General features: G+C 40.2%; 1 protein-coding gene across 2 annotated transcripts in view; it reads right to left on the bottom strand.

Annotated features, from left to right (window-relative positions):
* The window catches only part of LOC119225336 (EGF-like repeat and discoidin I-like domain-containing protein 3), a 72,972-nt gene that overhangs the window by 12,748 nt on the left and 45,709 nt on the right, over window positions 1-14,515 (bottom strand). For both annotated transcript variants that reach the window (XM_037483126.2, XM_037483125.2), the window contains 3 exons: window positions 9,726-9,881; window positions 8,510-8,654; window positions 8,119-8,303 (listed from right to left, as the gene is read on the bottom strand). In XM_037483126.2, coding sequence (XP_037339023.2) covers window positions 8,119-8,303; window positions 8,510-8,654; window positions 9,726-9,881 — 486 coding nt within the window. The remainder of the gene's footprint in view (window positions 1-8,118; window positions 8,304-8,509; window positions 8,655-9,725; window positions 9,882-14,515) is intronic.

Consider the following 14,515-nt stretch of genomic DNA (forward strand, 5'->3'; position numbering starts at 1 on the left):
GTCTAAAAAAATTGAGATTTTCTCCATCCTCACAGTGTGTCTAACATGCTTAAACACATCATGAATGGCACCTGCATGTAGATAACCCCAGGCAATCTGCAAAGACCAGAATTGATCTCTTTTTCAAAAACACAGTGTTCACAGTACAGTCACACATTTTAAACCATGATAGCGGCATTTCAGGATGCCACTGGCTGTCTGGTGGTCGGTCTATTGATCCACTACTTTGGTCACAGGGTTTTAGATATCAATGGTACCCGGAAGATCTTGATTCCCTCTTTTTGTACATACAGCCACCAGTAACTCATATTCTTTATTTACCCAGTCATATATCTACCTGAATACCAATTGGATGGAGTTCTTCTAGTGCCACCATTAGGTTGACATGTGGCGTCTGATGTGAAATTTGGTACAGGTATTATCTTAGATTCCATTTAGAGTAAATGTTAAGCCTTTCAAATGCCCACAACTTGGAGACCATTTAGCATTACCTGTCATTTATCTCTGCAAATGTTAGCTAAGACACTAAACTAAGAAGGATAACATCATAAACACTTCACATTCGTATGTCACTCAAAGCACCATTGCTATTGCTAAGTACAGCCTAATAAAAAGGTAGCATGGTGGAACCACTCTGTGTTCTTCTGTTAAACCTTTGTCTTGTTTACCAATAACACGTGAGTATGTGAATATCCTGTGAGTTTCCCATTATTCTCCCTATTCTGAGGGGGAGGCAAAGCTAGCGACAGTGACTTGCATAGTCTGCATTTTGTTTTGTAGACACCTTGTTCTCCGTCAAGGATTTAACTCAATAACTTCAGTCCTTCAGAAGGAAAATACGCCGCTACATCAACGCCAGTGCACCAAAGCCCAAACATTACTTCCTCAGGTTCTAAGTGGAAACTCAGAGCAGCCGGCCATAAAAAGAAAAGTAGCCTCTATTCAGCATGTCAAGTTAGGTTTTAAACGGTTGTAGGACCAATGAAGGGAATTGGCTAAGGCAAGATAAACTGTGAGGAAATCAACCATGGAGGTCTGAATCATTTGGAGCTATTACAGCAAGGAGAACAGCATCCAAAGTTAGCCAGTTGCATATTGTGTGACCATTGGTTAATTGAGGGATCCATATGCGTAAAAAACAACCTTGACGGTGCGCTAGAAAGGGACTTGGGGGATTTCACGCTCTGTTTAATGTTCACTGTGACTACAAAGTGGACATTAAAGGACACTTACTCGCTGATAAAATCTAAAGTAGTTTTTTGTCAGAAATAAAATGTATTATTACTGCAGGAGGGGAAAAAAGGTTCTCCTGTTGGAATATAAAGCAAGGGTAAAATGTGAAATGATCTCAAATATGGTGTTCTCATTGTGAAAAAAATAAGGATACAGAGGTGAGTTAAAAATAAAATCGTCTACGACTTTGCTGCACTTACAGCTCATCACTGCTCCTACCTCTCCTTTCCTGCTTCTCACGGGGGATATGAAAAATTCATATGATATTCTCACACGTGCGCTCACACAGAAACACGGTGTGCTTCACACGCAATGAGAACAGGTGACATTTATGGACACTGCAATGTTATAATTAACCTGCCATGAATCAATGTCCAGTTTTATATACTGTAGAGCCTTTGCTTAACTTTGGACTATTCTGAATGAATCATAATACTGGTGTATGTAGTACTGATGGGCACACAGCATGAAGATGTTGGATTTAAACATAGGATACATTGCCTGTCATGAGATGGCGAGACACCCTGGAAGCAGAAGATAAACACGCAGAACACATCGGACCCGATCTCTGCTGCACTGTACAGTGCAGGCGCCATCGCTTTATTCCTGCAGATGCCACGATTAGAACAGGCGCCGCTGCAGACGCACAAATCCCTCATAAGACAAAACCGATGCTTCCTAGGGTGGCTGAACGGGAGTGAGAGGAGGATAGGTATAGAGACCGAGATGAGGATCAGGATGTGGTGGAAGGATAAGATGGCTTCCTTGGGTAATGAAGACAAAAGAGTAACGCTACACAGGTTCCAAGCAGACCTGTACATTAGGGGTATAGTTGGAGGGAGGGCGGCACTAAAAACCACCCAATTGGATGAGGGAAGCAGATACATTTGCCATCCTTTCAGTAACTTAATCTGGAAGCTAATTAAATCAGCACACTAGCTGCAGGGATATTAAATAGAATAGAGCCACGTTGGGCAGAATTGAAATGAGGCTTTGACGGTAATGTGTTAATGCAATTTACATCAAGCATGTTTTCAAATGAGTGAGGATTCTTTCTCAAATTCTCCTAGAATTCTTGGATAATGTTCGCAAGATGATTGAATCGGCCAGAGCCGCAGGCAAACATTTTTCTACCCTACTGAATGTATGCCTTTTCAAATGTGAGAACATAGTGCATATCCAGTATCAGATGGGACGCATACGACATCCATCTCTGCAGTTGCACAATGACCCACAACAGTCTCAAGTGAATGCAACTGTAAAGCATTATAATCCTGCACTCAGTGTACAAAGTTGCACGATTAAACATTTGATCGTACTTTCCAAGAACCGTGCTGGCACATCTGGCAAAGCAAAGGCCGGCTAAGCAATTTGCAGTCATGGTTACATCAGTCATCTTGACTCAGAGCCTCATGTCAGTGTGCAGATTCTGTTCCTAAAGTATTGAACAAAAAAATAAAAAGATCCTTTTGGCTGAGTTCCTACTGCGTTGGATTAGTATTGTCGTGATAGTGTGTGAAGTTCTTATCAAAATGAAATGCACAGAAATGTAGATGCAGCCCGGCGGATAAAAAGGTGTTCTCAAGTCAGTACGTTCATACGCTCCCTACTTTTCACAGCATCACAGCTGTGGATAAATGGCAGTGTGCTTTTCACTGACTGGAACAGAAACAACTTGGAGACAGTTTCCCTGCAATGTTTTGTTTCTTTAATCAGTTCAGCAAGAAACTTGCTCTAGCTTCTGTTGTCGTTGATCCAGTATCTCTAGTGAAGTTGTATGACAAATGATGATAAAAAGGTGACCAGTAGAATAAAGGTTTTATGTAACTAGGACTTTGAATAGACAGATTTACAGGGAGAAGTCCCTTTAATGGATAGATATACTATCACAGTGCTGCAAATGATGTATTTAAGAGGATTGGCTGTGTATGTTTTCCTCACAGTTCCTTGTTGTAAGGGCCGCGTTGCCCATTGAGAGAAAGTGAGGGGAGAGGGGGGGTGTCAAGCTTGAAGGACTTTTTCCCCTTGAAAGCTCCACACACATTCTCACAGTTCATGCACAAGTCACTTTTTCTTGGGATAGAAATGTTGCAAATTCAACATTATTAAAATCCATCTTCAATCCTTTCATGCAACAATGCCTGCACTCTCTTGGAGGCAGCTTTTCCCTCTTTAGACAAGGACACACTTTGTCTTTGCTGCACAAACACTCTTGAAAAGATGGCACAAATTAAAGGCATTCTCCTTTGTAGATGGAGGAAACAAGCACCAAGCTAATTCTATCCATTAAAGGAAATAGAGTTTGTCGTAAGCAGTGCTGTTTTTGAGGAAGCGATTTGTTTAGGAAGCTGAGCTCAAAGGAAATGGTGCATTTCAACAAATGCACGCTAAAAAAAACAATCTTGCATTATGTGTTATTGTTCCTTCTAGCCTCCACTCTATGACAAAACGTTCTATGTGATCTGTCAACAAGCATCGATGCTTTAGGATCTACTTGCTGGGACAATTACTGCATTATATAATAATTTCATATTTTTCATTTAATACAAATATGAACATTTTTACAATGTGATTATATCTACAAATTGCAGGAAATAAAAAGATTATCATCTAAAACATGAAAAAGGGAAGCTTAAGACTTAAGAAGACTGATTTAATGTTTAAATACTTTTGACAACAAACCTCACAATAGGTCTTTTGGACCCTGTGATAAAATGGGAAAAGTTTTGGGCAAAATAAAGTGAAAATGCAACATTCATTTGACTAAATAACTATTAGTTAGCTGTGAAAACAGTAAAAGCTACATAAACATTGCATGTATTTAATTTAATATTTGTTTGATGCTAAATGTATTTAATTGGCTTTAACTGTCATAAATGAGTGTCTTAAATGAGCTTCTGCCTCTCTACATGTACATCTCTTTGCTGCTACACTTACTTTGCATGTCCAAATTTACTGTATGTGCTCTACTTTGTTGTTTTTTCCGGAGTACGCAAACCATTCAAGAGACCACTTTTAGGGACAGGTCACACTATTCTGCCAGGCATTAATCCCGCCAAAATTGTACTCTTGCAAGGAAAAAAAATACTAATGCAGGAAAATCCGAGAGAGTAAAGTCCATCCTTTGCCAACTTGTTCTTCTTCATGGGAAGGACATACTGCATATTTCATACAATAACCATCAATAACCTAATTGTTCCTTTCATTTATACTATACAGCTCGGCTTGTAAATTGCAATCATCTCACTTGACTTTGTCTTTAAAATAGCAGCCCACAAGGCTACACCACAGACCACACACTACACCGTGCACTACGGCATACATTAATATGCTGTACAAATGATGCAGATAGAAGTACAGATGTCCCTCGGTTTAGTTGCCAATGAATGGATTCGAGTGTTGCATTGAAGATGATGCCATGATAGAAATACGCAATGTGCCGCTACAGTGAGCGGGTACCACCCGCAGGGGAAAGCAAATAGAGAAAAAGGCCTGGTACCAGACATGAATCAAGTTGAGTAGAACTGTGCCATGCATGAGGCATTACATTTATCAGGTCAGGTACCTAAATGACAGATGAGTGACAAAGAGTGAACCTGTATGTTGAATTTGAAATGATCATATACCTCTTGTAAAGCTTTAATCATCTCACAGTTTGAGCTCACTCTGCATCATAAGTGGGAAAATGTGATTATCAGGGTGCCACAGCGACTCAACACACATATTTATCACTTTAAAGAGATAATTAGGCGGGAAGCCTTGGAGACAGCGGATAAAATATGAACCACCAGAACGGAATAACTTGTTTTGTAACCTTTGCAGGAAACAAATAAATTAAACAAGTTGCAAATTAAGTGAAACATTTTGCACTATCAATGTCCACACAAGAACAGTTAGTAGTCTGATATCTTTAAATATCGAAGAATTCACAGTTGTTCAATGTCAAATAAGATGTGTAATATTCAACTTCATTTTACATCCATCCTCAGATTCCATGCACCGTACTTGTCTCGGGTTGATGGTAATATATGTATTTAGATCGATAGGTATTATAACTGTCCTTTGTCATATCTTGGGTATAATGTTGACAGTGTGGGTATTAAGATATGGATGACTTAAATGAGTACTTGTTTGTAAGATATATACAAATCTTTATTTTTGTTATATATATGTTTAGAATTAAGTATATATTTTTAGAAAAATGGGGATATCAATGTTTACAAAACCTACGCAATCATATGCAAAAATATATTTAAAAAAATTATATTTAATCTCTGCAACTAGTTTTCCTTTTGTTTACTTTGTGTCAGGTGATATCCCACTTGGATTCAGAATCAGAACATCGCAATGATCCGGACAGTGAATCTTTGCAAAGTAGTTTCTTCACTCTAATGCAGTTAAGACATATGAAATGAAGAGACTTAATTACACCATCCCAACCGTGTTTGTTCTTTTGTCGGAGGAATGTTTACCATAATCCCCCCAAACACTGCACACACACAGTGTTGGAACACTACTTAGTTGAGCATTTTCAGCGCGTGTGTTGCATTAAAAGGGACGCTGTGCAATTGAAAAGCAGCTCCTCTCACTCTGGCAATTTCTCTTCTACGTGGACATGTTAATGTGCATAATTAACTAATCAGCTTATGCCAGCTTGCAACACTTGCATTTCAGTCTGCCAGCTTCAGCTCCTCTCTTGAAAACATCTTGAAAGATTCTGGTTCAGTCTCCCTCAGTGTAAATGTATGCCCCTTCGGGCAAGAATAACTTCAGCTTTGACAGTCCACAGACAGGTCCAAATCTTTGTGTAGTATTTCAACTGTTCTCCACTTAATGATTAAGTAATTACAATTTAAATGATTTGTTCCATGTTTTAATGATTGACATTACCACTCATTACATGTCACTTGGCTGACGCTTTTATCTAAAGCGACATACATTGCATTATAACCAATGCGTTACTGTTTGCCTGGGGAGCAATTAGGGGTTAGGTGTCTTCCTCAGAGACATGTTGACATGGCGCCCGCAGGGGCAGATGGGATCTTGGCGGGATTGCGGTTCCCAGCGCATCACACTACTCTCGCCCCCCCCCACACAGAACTTAGAACGGTGTGTACAATCGGGGGCTACTTGAATTCTACCACTCCTAAGCTCAGCGCCAGAGGTCTGACCAATGAGTGACCATCGCGGCTCCCACCGGGTAGTAAACCCTCGGTCTCAGAGGTCTCAAAGCAACGGGGACTCTGGGGAGTAATGCCGGGGGCTGCTAGCAAACTAATTCACATGCTTTAAATCAGTGGTTCTCAACTGGTGGTTCGCGGTGGGTCGCGGGCCGTAAATTTATTTAAATTCATTTAAATTCAACACACGGAAATAAAAGTAACTGTGAAATAAATGTAGCATTGAGAAATAAAATATTTTTTATTATATACTATTATACACATTTATAACACGGGTAGATGAAATCCAGCGTTCTGATTGGTTGAGAGTGAGTCACGGGGGGTGCGATAAATTTGTCATGAAGATGATTCATTCCATTAATTTGTAAGGTTTAACGTCATTCAGTATTGTAAGAGAATGAATGTCTTGCCATGGAAACCAATATGAATAAGACAATAATTTGGGGAGTATAACAAATGCATATGTGACAATCACCAAACACAAAAAAAGTGGTCGGTACAGACAGATGTAGCTGTATGTGAAATGTGATGTAATGTGAAACAGTACTTTTACTTTGATGTCTACTCTTTAAAAGCCAGATATTGTATGTGCCTGTGTGTGTAGAAATGGTCCTTGGCAGTGGAAGCCATTGATTTTCTCAATGCAAGTTTATAGCATCTCTCCTTTCCTGCCGGCACAGCATGCAATACGAGACCACAAGTTTTCTTTGACCCACAGCAATCAATTTTGCTCAGCCGAGCTCCCTGGCCTGGATGGGGCCTGGCTAAGTACCTGTCTCCTCTAACACACAGTCCAGCATAGCCTGGTCCGAGGCGAAAAGCTTTCAACGTAATAAAAAACATATCTGACTCAAAGGCCGGCCAATCTAATGACGACGGACAAGTCAGCATCACTACAAAGTGCTAACTGTGTAAGTGCCGGTATGCGGTATGCATGGAGTGACTGCAGAAGAAAGACCAAATAATCAAAGAAATCACTCTGATCTTCAATACCCTGAGAAGATGATCCTTATCACAAATGATTCTATACTATCAGTTTTACAGCTTGAAGTTAGAATTGGTTTCATTACTATGAAACCAAAGATTGTGCAATGCCTTTTGTCTCATAACAAGAAAAAAGAAATCATGTATATCTGAGGGCAAACTCGGCCTCCATCAATCTCACATATTGTGAAGCAAAAAGTCTGGGGTGTAAACGTTCACTTAGAGACGTGTCTTGTCCCTTTCAGGAGACATTTTCAGCCAACAGTTACTGCAATGAAAACAAATGGATTGGCTGTTTTCATAGAGACAGAAAGCCTGGACTCCAGCCAAAGATAAAAGGGCCAAACTCACAGAGGCGGCGTGGGTGTTAGACTCAAAAGGACTGGCGTGAAGAAAAAAGAAATGACTACCTACTACTGACTGTTTCAATGAGTAGCACTGACTGCTGGCTAATAGGGGGGATTGTGATACACACTTCCTCCACAGCTCAAACTGTGCACATCAATGAAGTCTTCCCCCATAAAACCCCTGTATAATTGAATCTATTTGCATGCATTACCATGTACGCACCATCAATTACTATGCGAATGATCCTGCAGCAGGGACAAACAACCTATCTGCATGAACTTGACTGTCTTTTGTTAATTTTCCTGCTAATGTAGTGATTCATCATGGACAGTAGCAACCAAAAGGTAACAGTTAGCTATAGATAGCATCTTACCTGTAGCCACTGTGACTGGTCACTGTGTCCGGCTGTCCAAGCGTTGACTTTGCCCTGTTTGTCCAACCGAGCCTTTCCAGGCTCCCAAGTGAACATGTCCATGTTGAGCGTCCTGAAGATGCTGGAGGCCGTGACCTGGTAGTCCTGGATGTGGCCTGACTTCATTCCCAGAGGTTCAGAGCAGCCTGGCAACCAAAAAGACATTGAACACAACGCTTTGGTTCAAATCTTCTTGACCGCATAAACCCCTCTCCTCCAAAAACAGTATATTTTCCATGCTGTTAACACATAATAATTGCAGCATAACACTAATGTGCAGAGGGCATTCTTTCAGATCATTAAATCATTCAATTGTGTGTACAGTTGGAGGAAACATGCTCAGCCCCCTCACCTGTTAATTCACAACCAAGCAGCTCCATGCGTAAGGTACAATGCCTCCTGCACACTTGGGGGTAAATGCGCACGTACTGGGCCTTAATGGGAGGGGTGAAGGAGTTGGCTGATGGAGCGTTGTTATCGACGTTTCCTCTGAAAATCTGTTTCAGGGGATGAAATAACAGATGATGGGGGACGGGAGGATGATGAAGCAGATCAGTTTTGCCGTAATGCAGCAGTCCATCCAGCACTGTCTCTAGTGTCTACTTCAGACTCAACAAATTGCTGTCATTCAAGGTCAATGAGCTACAATTGCACGGAAAAATAGACAATTTCTCGCACCATTTGAGCCCGCAATTCATAAGAACAGTGGTATGAGCTAAATTAGTTCACCAATTATATTGCCATACGTTCTTGAGAGTTCTTCTCAGACAGGAAAAATTCAGACAGACAGACTCTTGATTCGTATGAGTAATGTACTGTATGCTTGAGGCCCAGAGAGTAGGCAGAGAGAGGAGGAGAAAGCAAGGGAGACAACGTGCAGTGTGTTTTTCACGGAATACAAGGAGTCGGAGCTGACGTTGGGAGGCAACAGGTCAAACGTGAACGAAAAGCCCTGTTTCATTTGAGGTCAGGAGTCAGGGCATGTGACTACTTGTAACACACAGACAGACGTCACTGGGCAGTTATTTATCCCAGTTCGCTCATAGGGTTACAATTTCCACCTCCAGAAATAATGCAATAAATGCAGTAAACTGCACCATAGAAAATAACAAACAGAGAGAAAACTAACCAAACTGCAATCACAGAGGGATAAACTCCAGACTCATCGTTCCGTGTAGCAAATCTGAAAAGAGGTTTAGAAGTCAGCGTCATTCGGAGCTTGGCCAAATAGATGCGGGCGAAGGTTTCCTGTCAAGAATGATTGAGCGCTTTGTGGCCGGTTCCTGTGGCTGGTCATCCCCAAATAGTATAAAAATTCCATCTCGCAGTCATAAAAGGGTGCGGGGCATAAGGGGCAGAAAGACGAGGCCCCGTGCGCGCCACCTAATTAAAAAGCCATCTCATCATGTCCTCCACCATGCCCTTGAGTGAGTGCACACTCTCTAGTCGCCGTGTGGGCGTGTGTACCTTTGTCTGTGTATGACGGAGTGAGAGGCTAGAGGATGGAAAGGGAGAGATGACATTGGGTGTGTATGCGCGGTGTTTGTGTAACCAGGTGTGTGTCTCACCATATCATCATCTTTGCCCTTGACTTTGTAGGTTCTCCAGGTTTTCCCGTCATCACTGTAGGCTACTTTGTAGGACTTGACGTACTCTGGGCTGCCGATACGCTTTGCACCCTGGGTAATTAGACCTGTGACCCTCATTCTCCTCTGTAGGTTTATCTGCGGAGTCAAAAAAAAGAAGGCAAAATTAGGAAATCACTCCTCGGTTTCCAGACCGTTTTAATGTGTGCATTTGTTTCTGTGGGTGTGTTCGAAAAGTGTGCACATGCACGTCATGGGCATCAAGTCACCCCTTTGTATCTGTTCTGTCAGGGCCATCCATCTTATTCAGAAAGTCTGTGATCAAATGGAACATTTAATCAATCCCCACGCTCTAGTTCCAGTCTGTTAACCCTGTGCACACTGTCAATATGGTGCAAAGAGGAAAAGACAGGCTAAGAAAGAGGAAAGTGATGAATGTTTCCACAGATCTTGCTTAGCAACACAAAGCAGGATCATTATTATCTAAGCAGGAAAAACGTGCTAAACACCAGGTAAGGATATGCTTTGACATGAGTCCATTTCAGCAAAAGTACAAAACTTCCACACATTTTTCTCCCACAAATTAGGTTTTAGTATTTTCATGTTTATTCAATGTTTTCTTGTTTATAACCCAGCAGAGCTCATCACTACATATTCATAATGCTGCTTTGACAGGATAACAAAAATGCACATACACAGCTCATGTATTAAGTAAGGCTTTGATTAGGTCTATTCAGGTTTAAAAAAGGTGGATGACATGGTAAATTTCCACAATAACATCATGCCTGACTTTCAAGAGGATAAATAAACCTTGTCTGCCACTCTCACATGATACATTTTATTAGGCCTCTAATGTAAATCTGGGTTGCAAGTAAAAATGTTTAAAAGAAATATTTTGACGCATTCCTGTTTGATTGACAGGAGTCTTTTCTTTGTATCCCAGTGAATATTGTTAAAAGTAGCATAACGGCAAACAAGGCAATTTCAGTACTATGATACTTTAAGACACTTGATAGTCTGCAACGAATAAGATGTAGTAAAATAAATGCTGATGACAATTATTCATTAATAATTTTGGCACTAATCTGCCTCATTTTCAGCAAGAGAAGAGACGCTGGTTCATCCTGCTCCGATAAAATATAAAAATACAGCTGTCTAGTCTTCCATTCTAGCAGAACTGATGGGAAGCAAGAAAACAATAGTCAGGAAAGGACCAGTAACCTGAAATGGACAAAATTTAATAAAGAAATGCACACTAAAATTGAATTTGAATTCATCATGAATTGGCTTCTACAGCTTAAGTATCACATTTGTTCTTACATTTTCTTCTTTAAGATACGGGATCCTAAACATCAAATGTATCGAATGTTGCAAACAAACACAACTATATTTCAGCTAATGTTTGTAAGGCTTAAGTCCGTTTTTAATTAAGAACATGAGCCACTTTAAAGGTAATTCATGATAAATGGCTGACTTCACTGAAAATGTGACCCCAATAAGGAAGTTATTTCAGGGGCTTACGTTTATTCACCTAAGCAGGAATATTTAGCACTAGTATGAAATAAGGAAATTCACGATGAAATGAGGCAGGTTAAATATTTCAGAGTAAAAGCTGAAATCCAAGCTCTCAGAGTTACTTTCTTTAAAAGTTAAAACAACTAAGCTGAGGTTACAATACTGTATCTTACAGATGCAGCACATGGTCTGAACTGTCAAAACCTAATGGAGTGGAGTAGTTATACTGCGGCGTCAATTTCTTCACCGCAGAAAATGATTTATTTCAATACAATTAAATCAGCGTATCAAGTTAATTATACACAAGGAACGCCTCTTAGTGCCTGAGAGCTGCGATGACTCCAACTCTCTCACTCAAAGCATTTCTTTGCTCTTTTCAGTTTCCTATACAGAGATGGTTACTTGTGGCACTAATTAGAAGCCGTGTCAGAAAAAGGCCACTGCTGGGTTAATTGCAGCGATCGTTTGCATTTTTAATGACCACTCAGAAACATATGTTTGTTACCTCAGCGATAATAGTGATGCATTTATGAGGTTGAGTGAGGGATAGTTGGATACATCTTCCATAGACAGACCTTTGTCAGTGGATGTAAGTGTGTACCTGGGTGAGAGGCAGTTAACCTTGATTACATAATAATACAGCACATTGAGAACAAGCTGACATAATTCTTGAATGTATTATAAACTCATTTTTCATATAAGTAACTTCCCATTGCTCCAGTGGTCGGGCCACTCGATTACTAGATTGTTTCATTACACACAGGCCACATACACATACCATGATTCAATTGATTTCCCAAAATCAGCATGATTTTCTACTGGTATGTATATTTTCATGCAATTTTATCAATAAATGGAATAAAAATATCAAATTACAGAATAGTTAGTCCTTAGCATTTGTTTTCTCTCTGTATGCTTATGAAAAAGAGGCTTCTAGAAGTAGAGCAGAAGGAAAAGGTTTAGAACTGATCCGTCCACCATTTCCCCCTTTTCTTTTCCCTAAAACACAGTATCGTGGGTTGGCAGTGCTCTGGGTAAAATGCATGAGCCTCCAGAGAAAAGAACTTTTATCATATCTGTTTCCCTCTGAAAAACCTTCACTGCTGTGAGAGAAAAACACATTTTTGAGCCATTTCTTCAAATAATACGTTTGGAGCACATTTTTCACAACCATCATTAAAAGACAATCAATGAGATCATGGTTCTTCTGATAAATAGCTTTTCAATTTCTTGACATTTTATAGATAGAATGGTTGATTAACTGATGAAAGTATAATAAATAAAAAAGCAAAATGCATAAAACTTTAGATGTGACAATCCTGTATCCTGAATACAACTGTTGCAGGGCTGCTTTAAAGGAATAACTCACTAACGTTTATCATAGCATATCCTGAAAGACAATAGTAAAGACAATAGTACACTTTGTATATTGACATGAAATGCTCTCCGGTGCTCATGTACCTTCACCTTATTCAAACAGAAAAAAATGTGCACTATGAGCCAGCTTTCGGATCCTTCTATTGGCAAGATCATTTACGATAACCACATATCATACAACAAGCAGGACCTCGTTCTAACTTAACACACACAAGCATTAAAAAATCAGGAGCCCGCAAGGGGATAAAATATCTTCTGTTGACTACACAGACGAAAAATGTTAAGGGAATTGCGGATGTATGGTAACAATTCCACTTTTCTGTGTCCTTGATCTACCAAAGAGCCTTGTGACAATGCTGTGTGAAATAATGAAGAATACACACACACACACTCATTGGGATGATACAGAAGTTCCATCGGCTTATAGTCAGGTACCAGGTAATTAAACTTAACAATCTGTTGTTAAATTAACCATCACAAAAGACTGTGCATCTGAAGGTTTTGATAACGACGTTTACACAAAAAAAAAGGGGACATAAAGACACAGACTTAAGAGTCCAAGCAGGTTACATTAAATAAATACCAAAACATGCAAAACCACTTATAGAGATCTGCATCCTAACATGAGGTCATTAACAGTTTACCTTGCAATAATTTATTTGTCGACTATATAAACCTTCAAGTGATTTTCATCCTTCCATTGCGGCTGGCTGCAGCTATATTTTGCTGATATTGGGCAGGTGTGGAGCATATTTCCCTTGAGTGTTCAAATGCAATCCTATGCGTGACGTAGTCGTGGCAAAGCTGTGTAAAACTGATAATCAGACAGTACATAAAATGTGCAAACAGCAGCAGGCTCAATTCTCAAACATACCAAACAACCTTAATACAAACCAAATATATTCAGCGAATTCATGCTTTGTTTGCATTTCTATGATGTATTATTCAAAATATGTTGCTCCATTGGATTTGAAAGGCAGATATCCAAAAATACACACTGCACGAGAGCAAACCAATCTGATCCCTACGGTGACAGTCGTCACCAGTCAGAAAGACCCGTCTCACGTCACGTCACTCTGCACTACAAAAGCACAGCGTCGACTCCTTCACACAATCCCCATAACACTGACATGACCCCACACCTCTGTTCCCACGGCCCAATCACCCAGGCCCCGCTGTAGAAACACACAATGCCTACAAAACATCCCGCCTGGCATCATTAAAGTCCAACAAACCGCCTCAATGTTTCATGTCCCCTGTCCTCCCGCTCCTCCCTTCGTGTCGGCTGTTTCTCCTCCCCTCGTTTAACGGGTCCACTTTTTGCCCCGTGATGCTTTTCTCATGTTGTTAGGTGAGGCTTTGCTTTCGCCATCACGCCGTCACACTGTGGTATGCTTTCCTTTAACATTTTGTTCACGGATCACTATCCGCGTGTCACGTCTCTGATTAAGGCCCCCTTCAAAGGTTGCTGTCAGCATTTCTGTCCTCACAGAAGTGATTTAAGAGGAAGACAAGTGGAATCCAGATGAAAAGCCATTATTTCTTTGATAGTTAATCAATCAAATACCTTAATGCTAAATTGCTCTCACTATCTGTCTATATTTCTATCTGGAAATATCTGAAATATGTGGGATCTTTGTGACTTGACGAGGCATTTAGACTGAACTAGAGATGTGAAAAAAATGTATATATTGTAGCTATGAATACAATTTAGAGTTGTGGGGGATTTTCATATTCAAAGCTACGCATCCTCTGACAATTGATCTTTATACCAGAGCCATTTCATTTAAATTTCAATCTAGACAATTAGTTCTAGGTAGGTAATACATTGGAGGCAGATCATGTTCGTTGAGGGAGCTGCAGCAGCTTCAACGTCACTT

The sequence above is a fragment of the Pungitius pungitius genome, chromosome 5 (assembly GCF_949316345.1).
Source record: "Pungitius pungitius chromosome 5, fPunPun2.1, whole genome shotgun sequence".
Classification (NCBI taxonomy): Eukaryota; Metazoa; Chordata; class Actinopteri; order Perciformes; family Gasterosteidae; genus Pungitius; species Pungitius pungitius.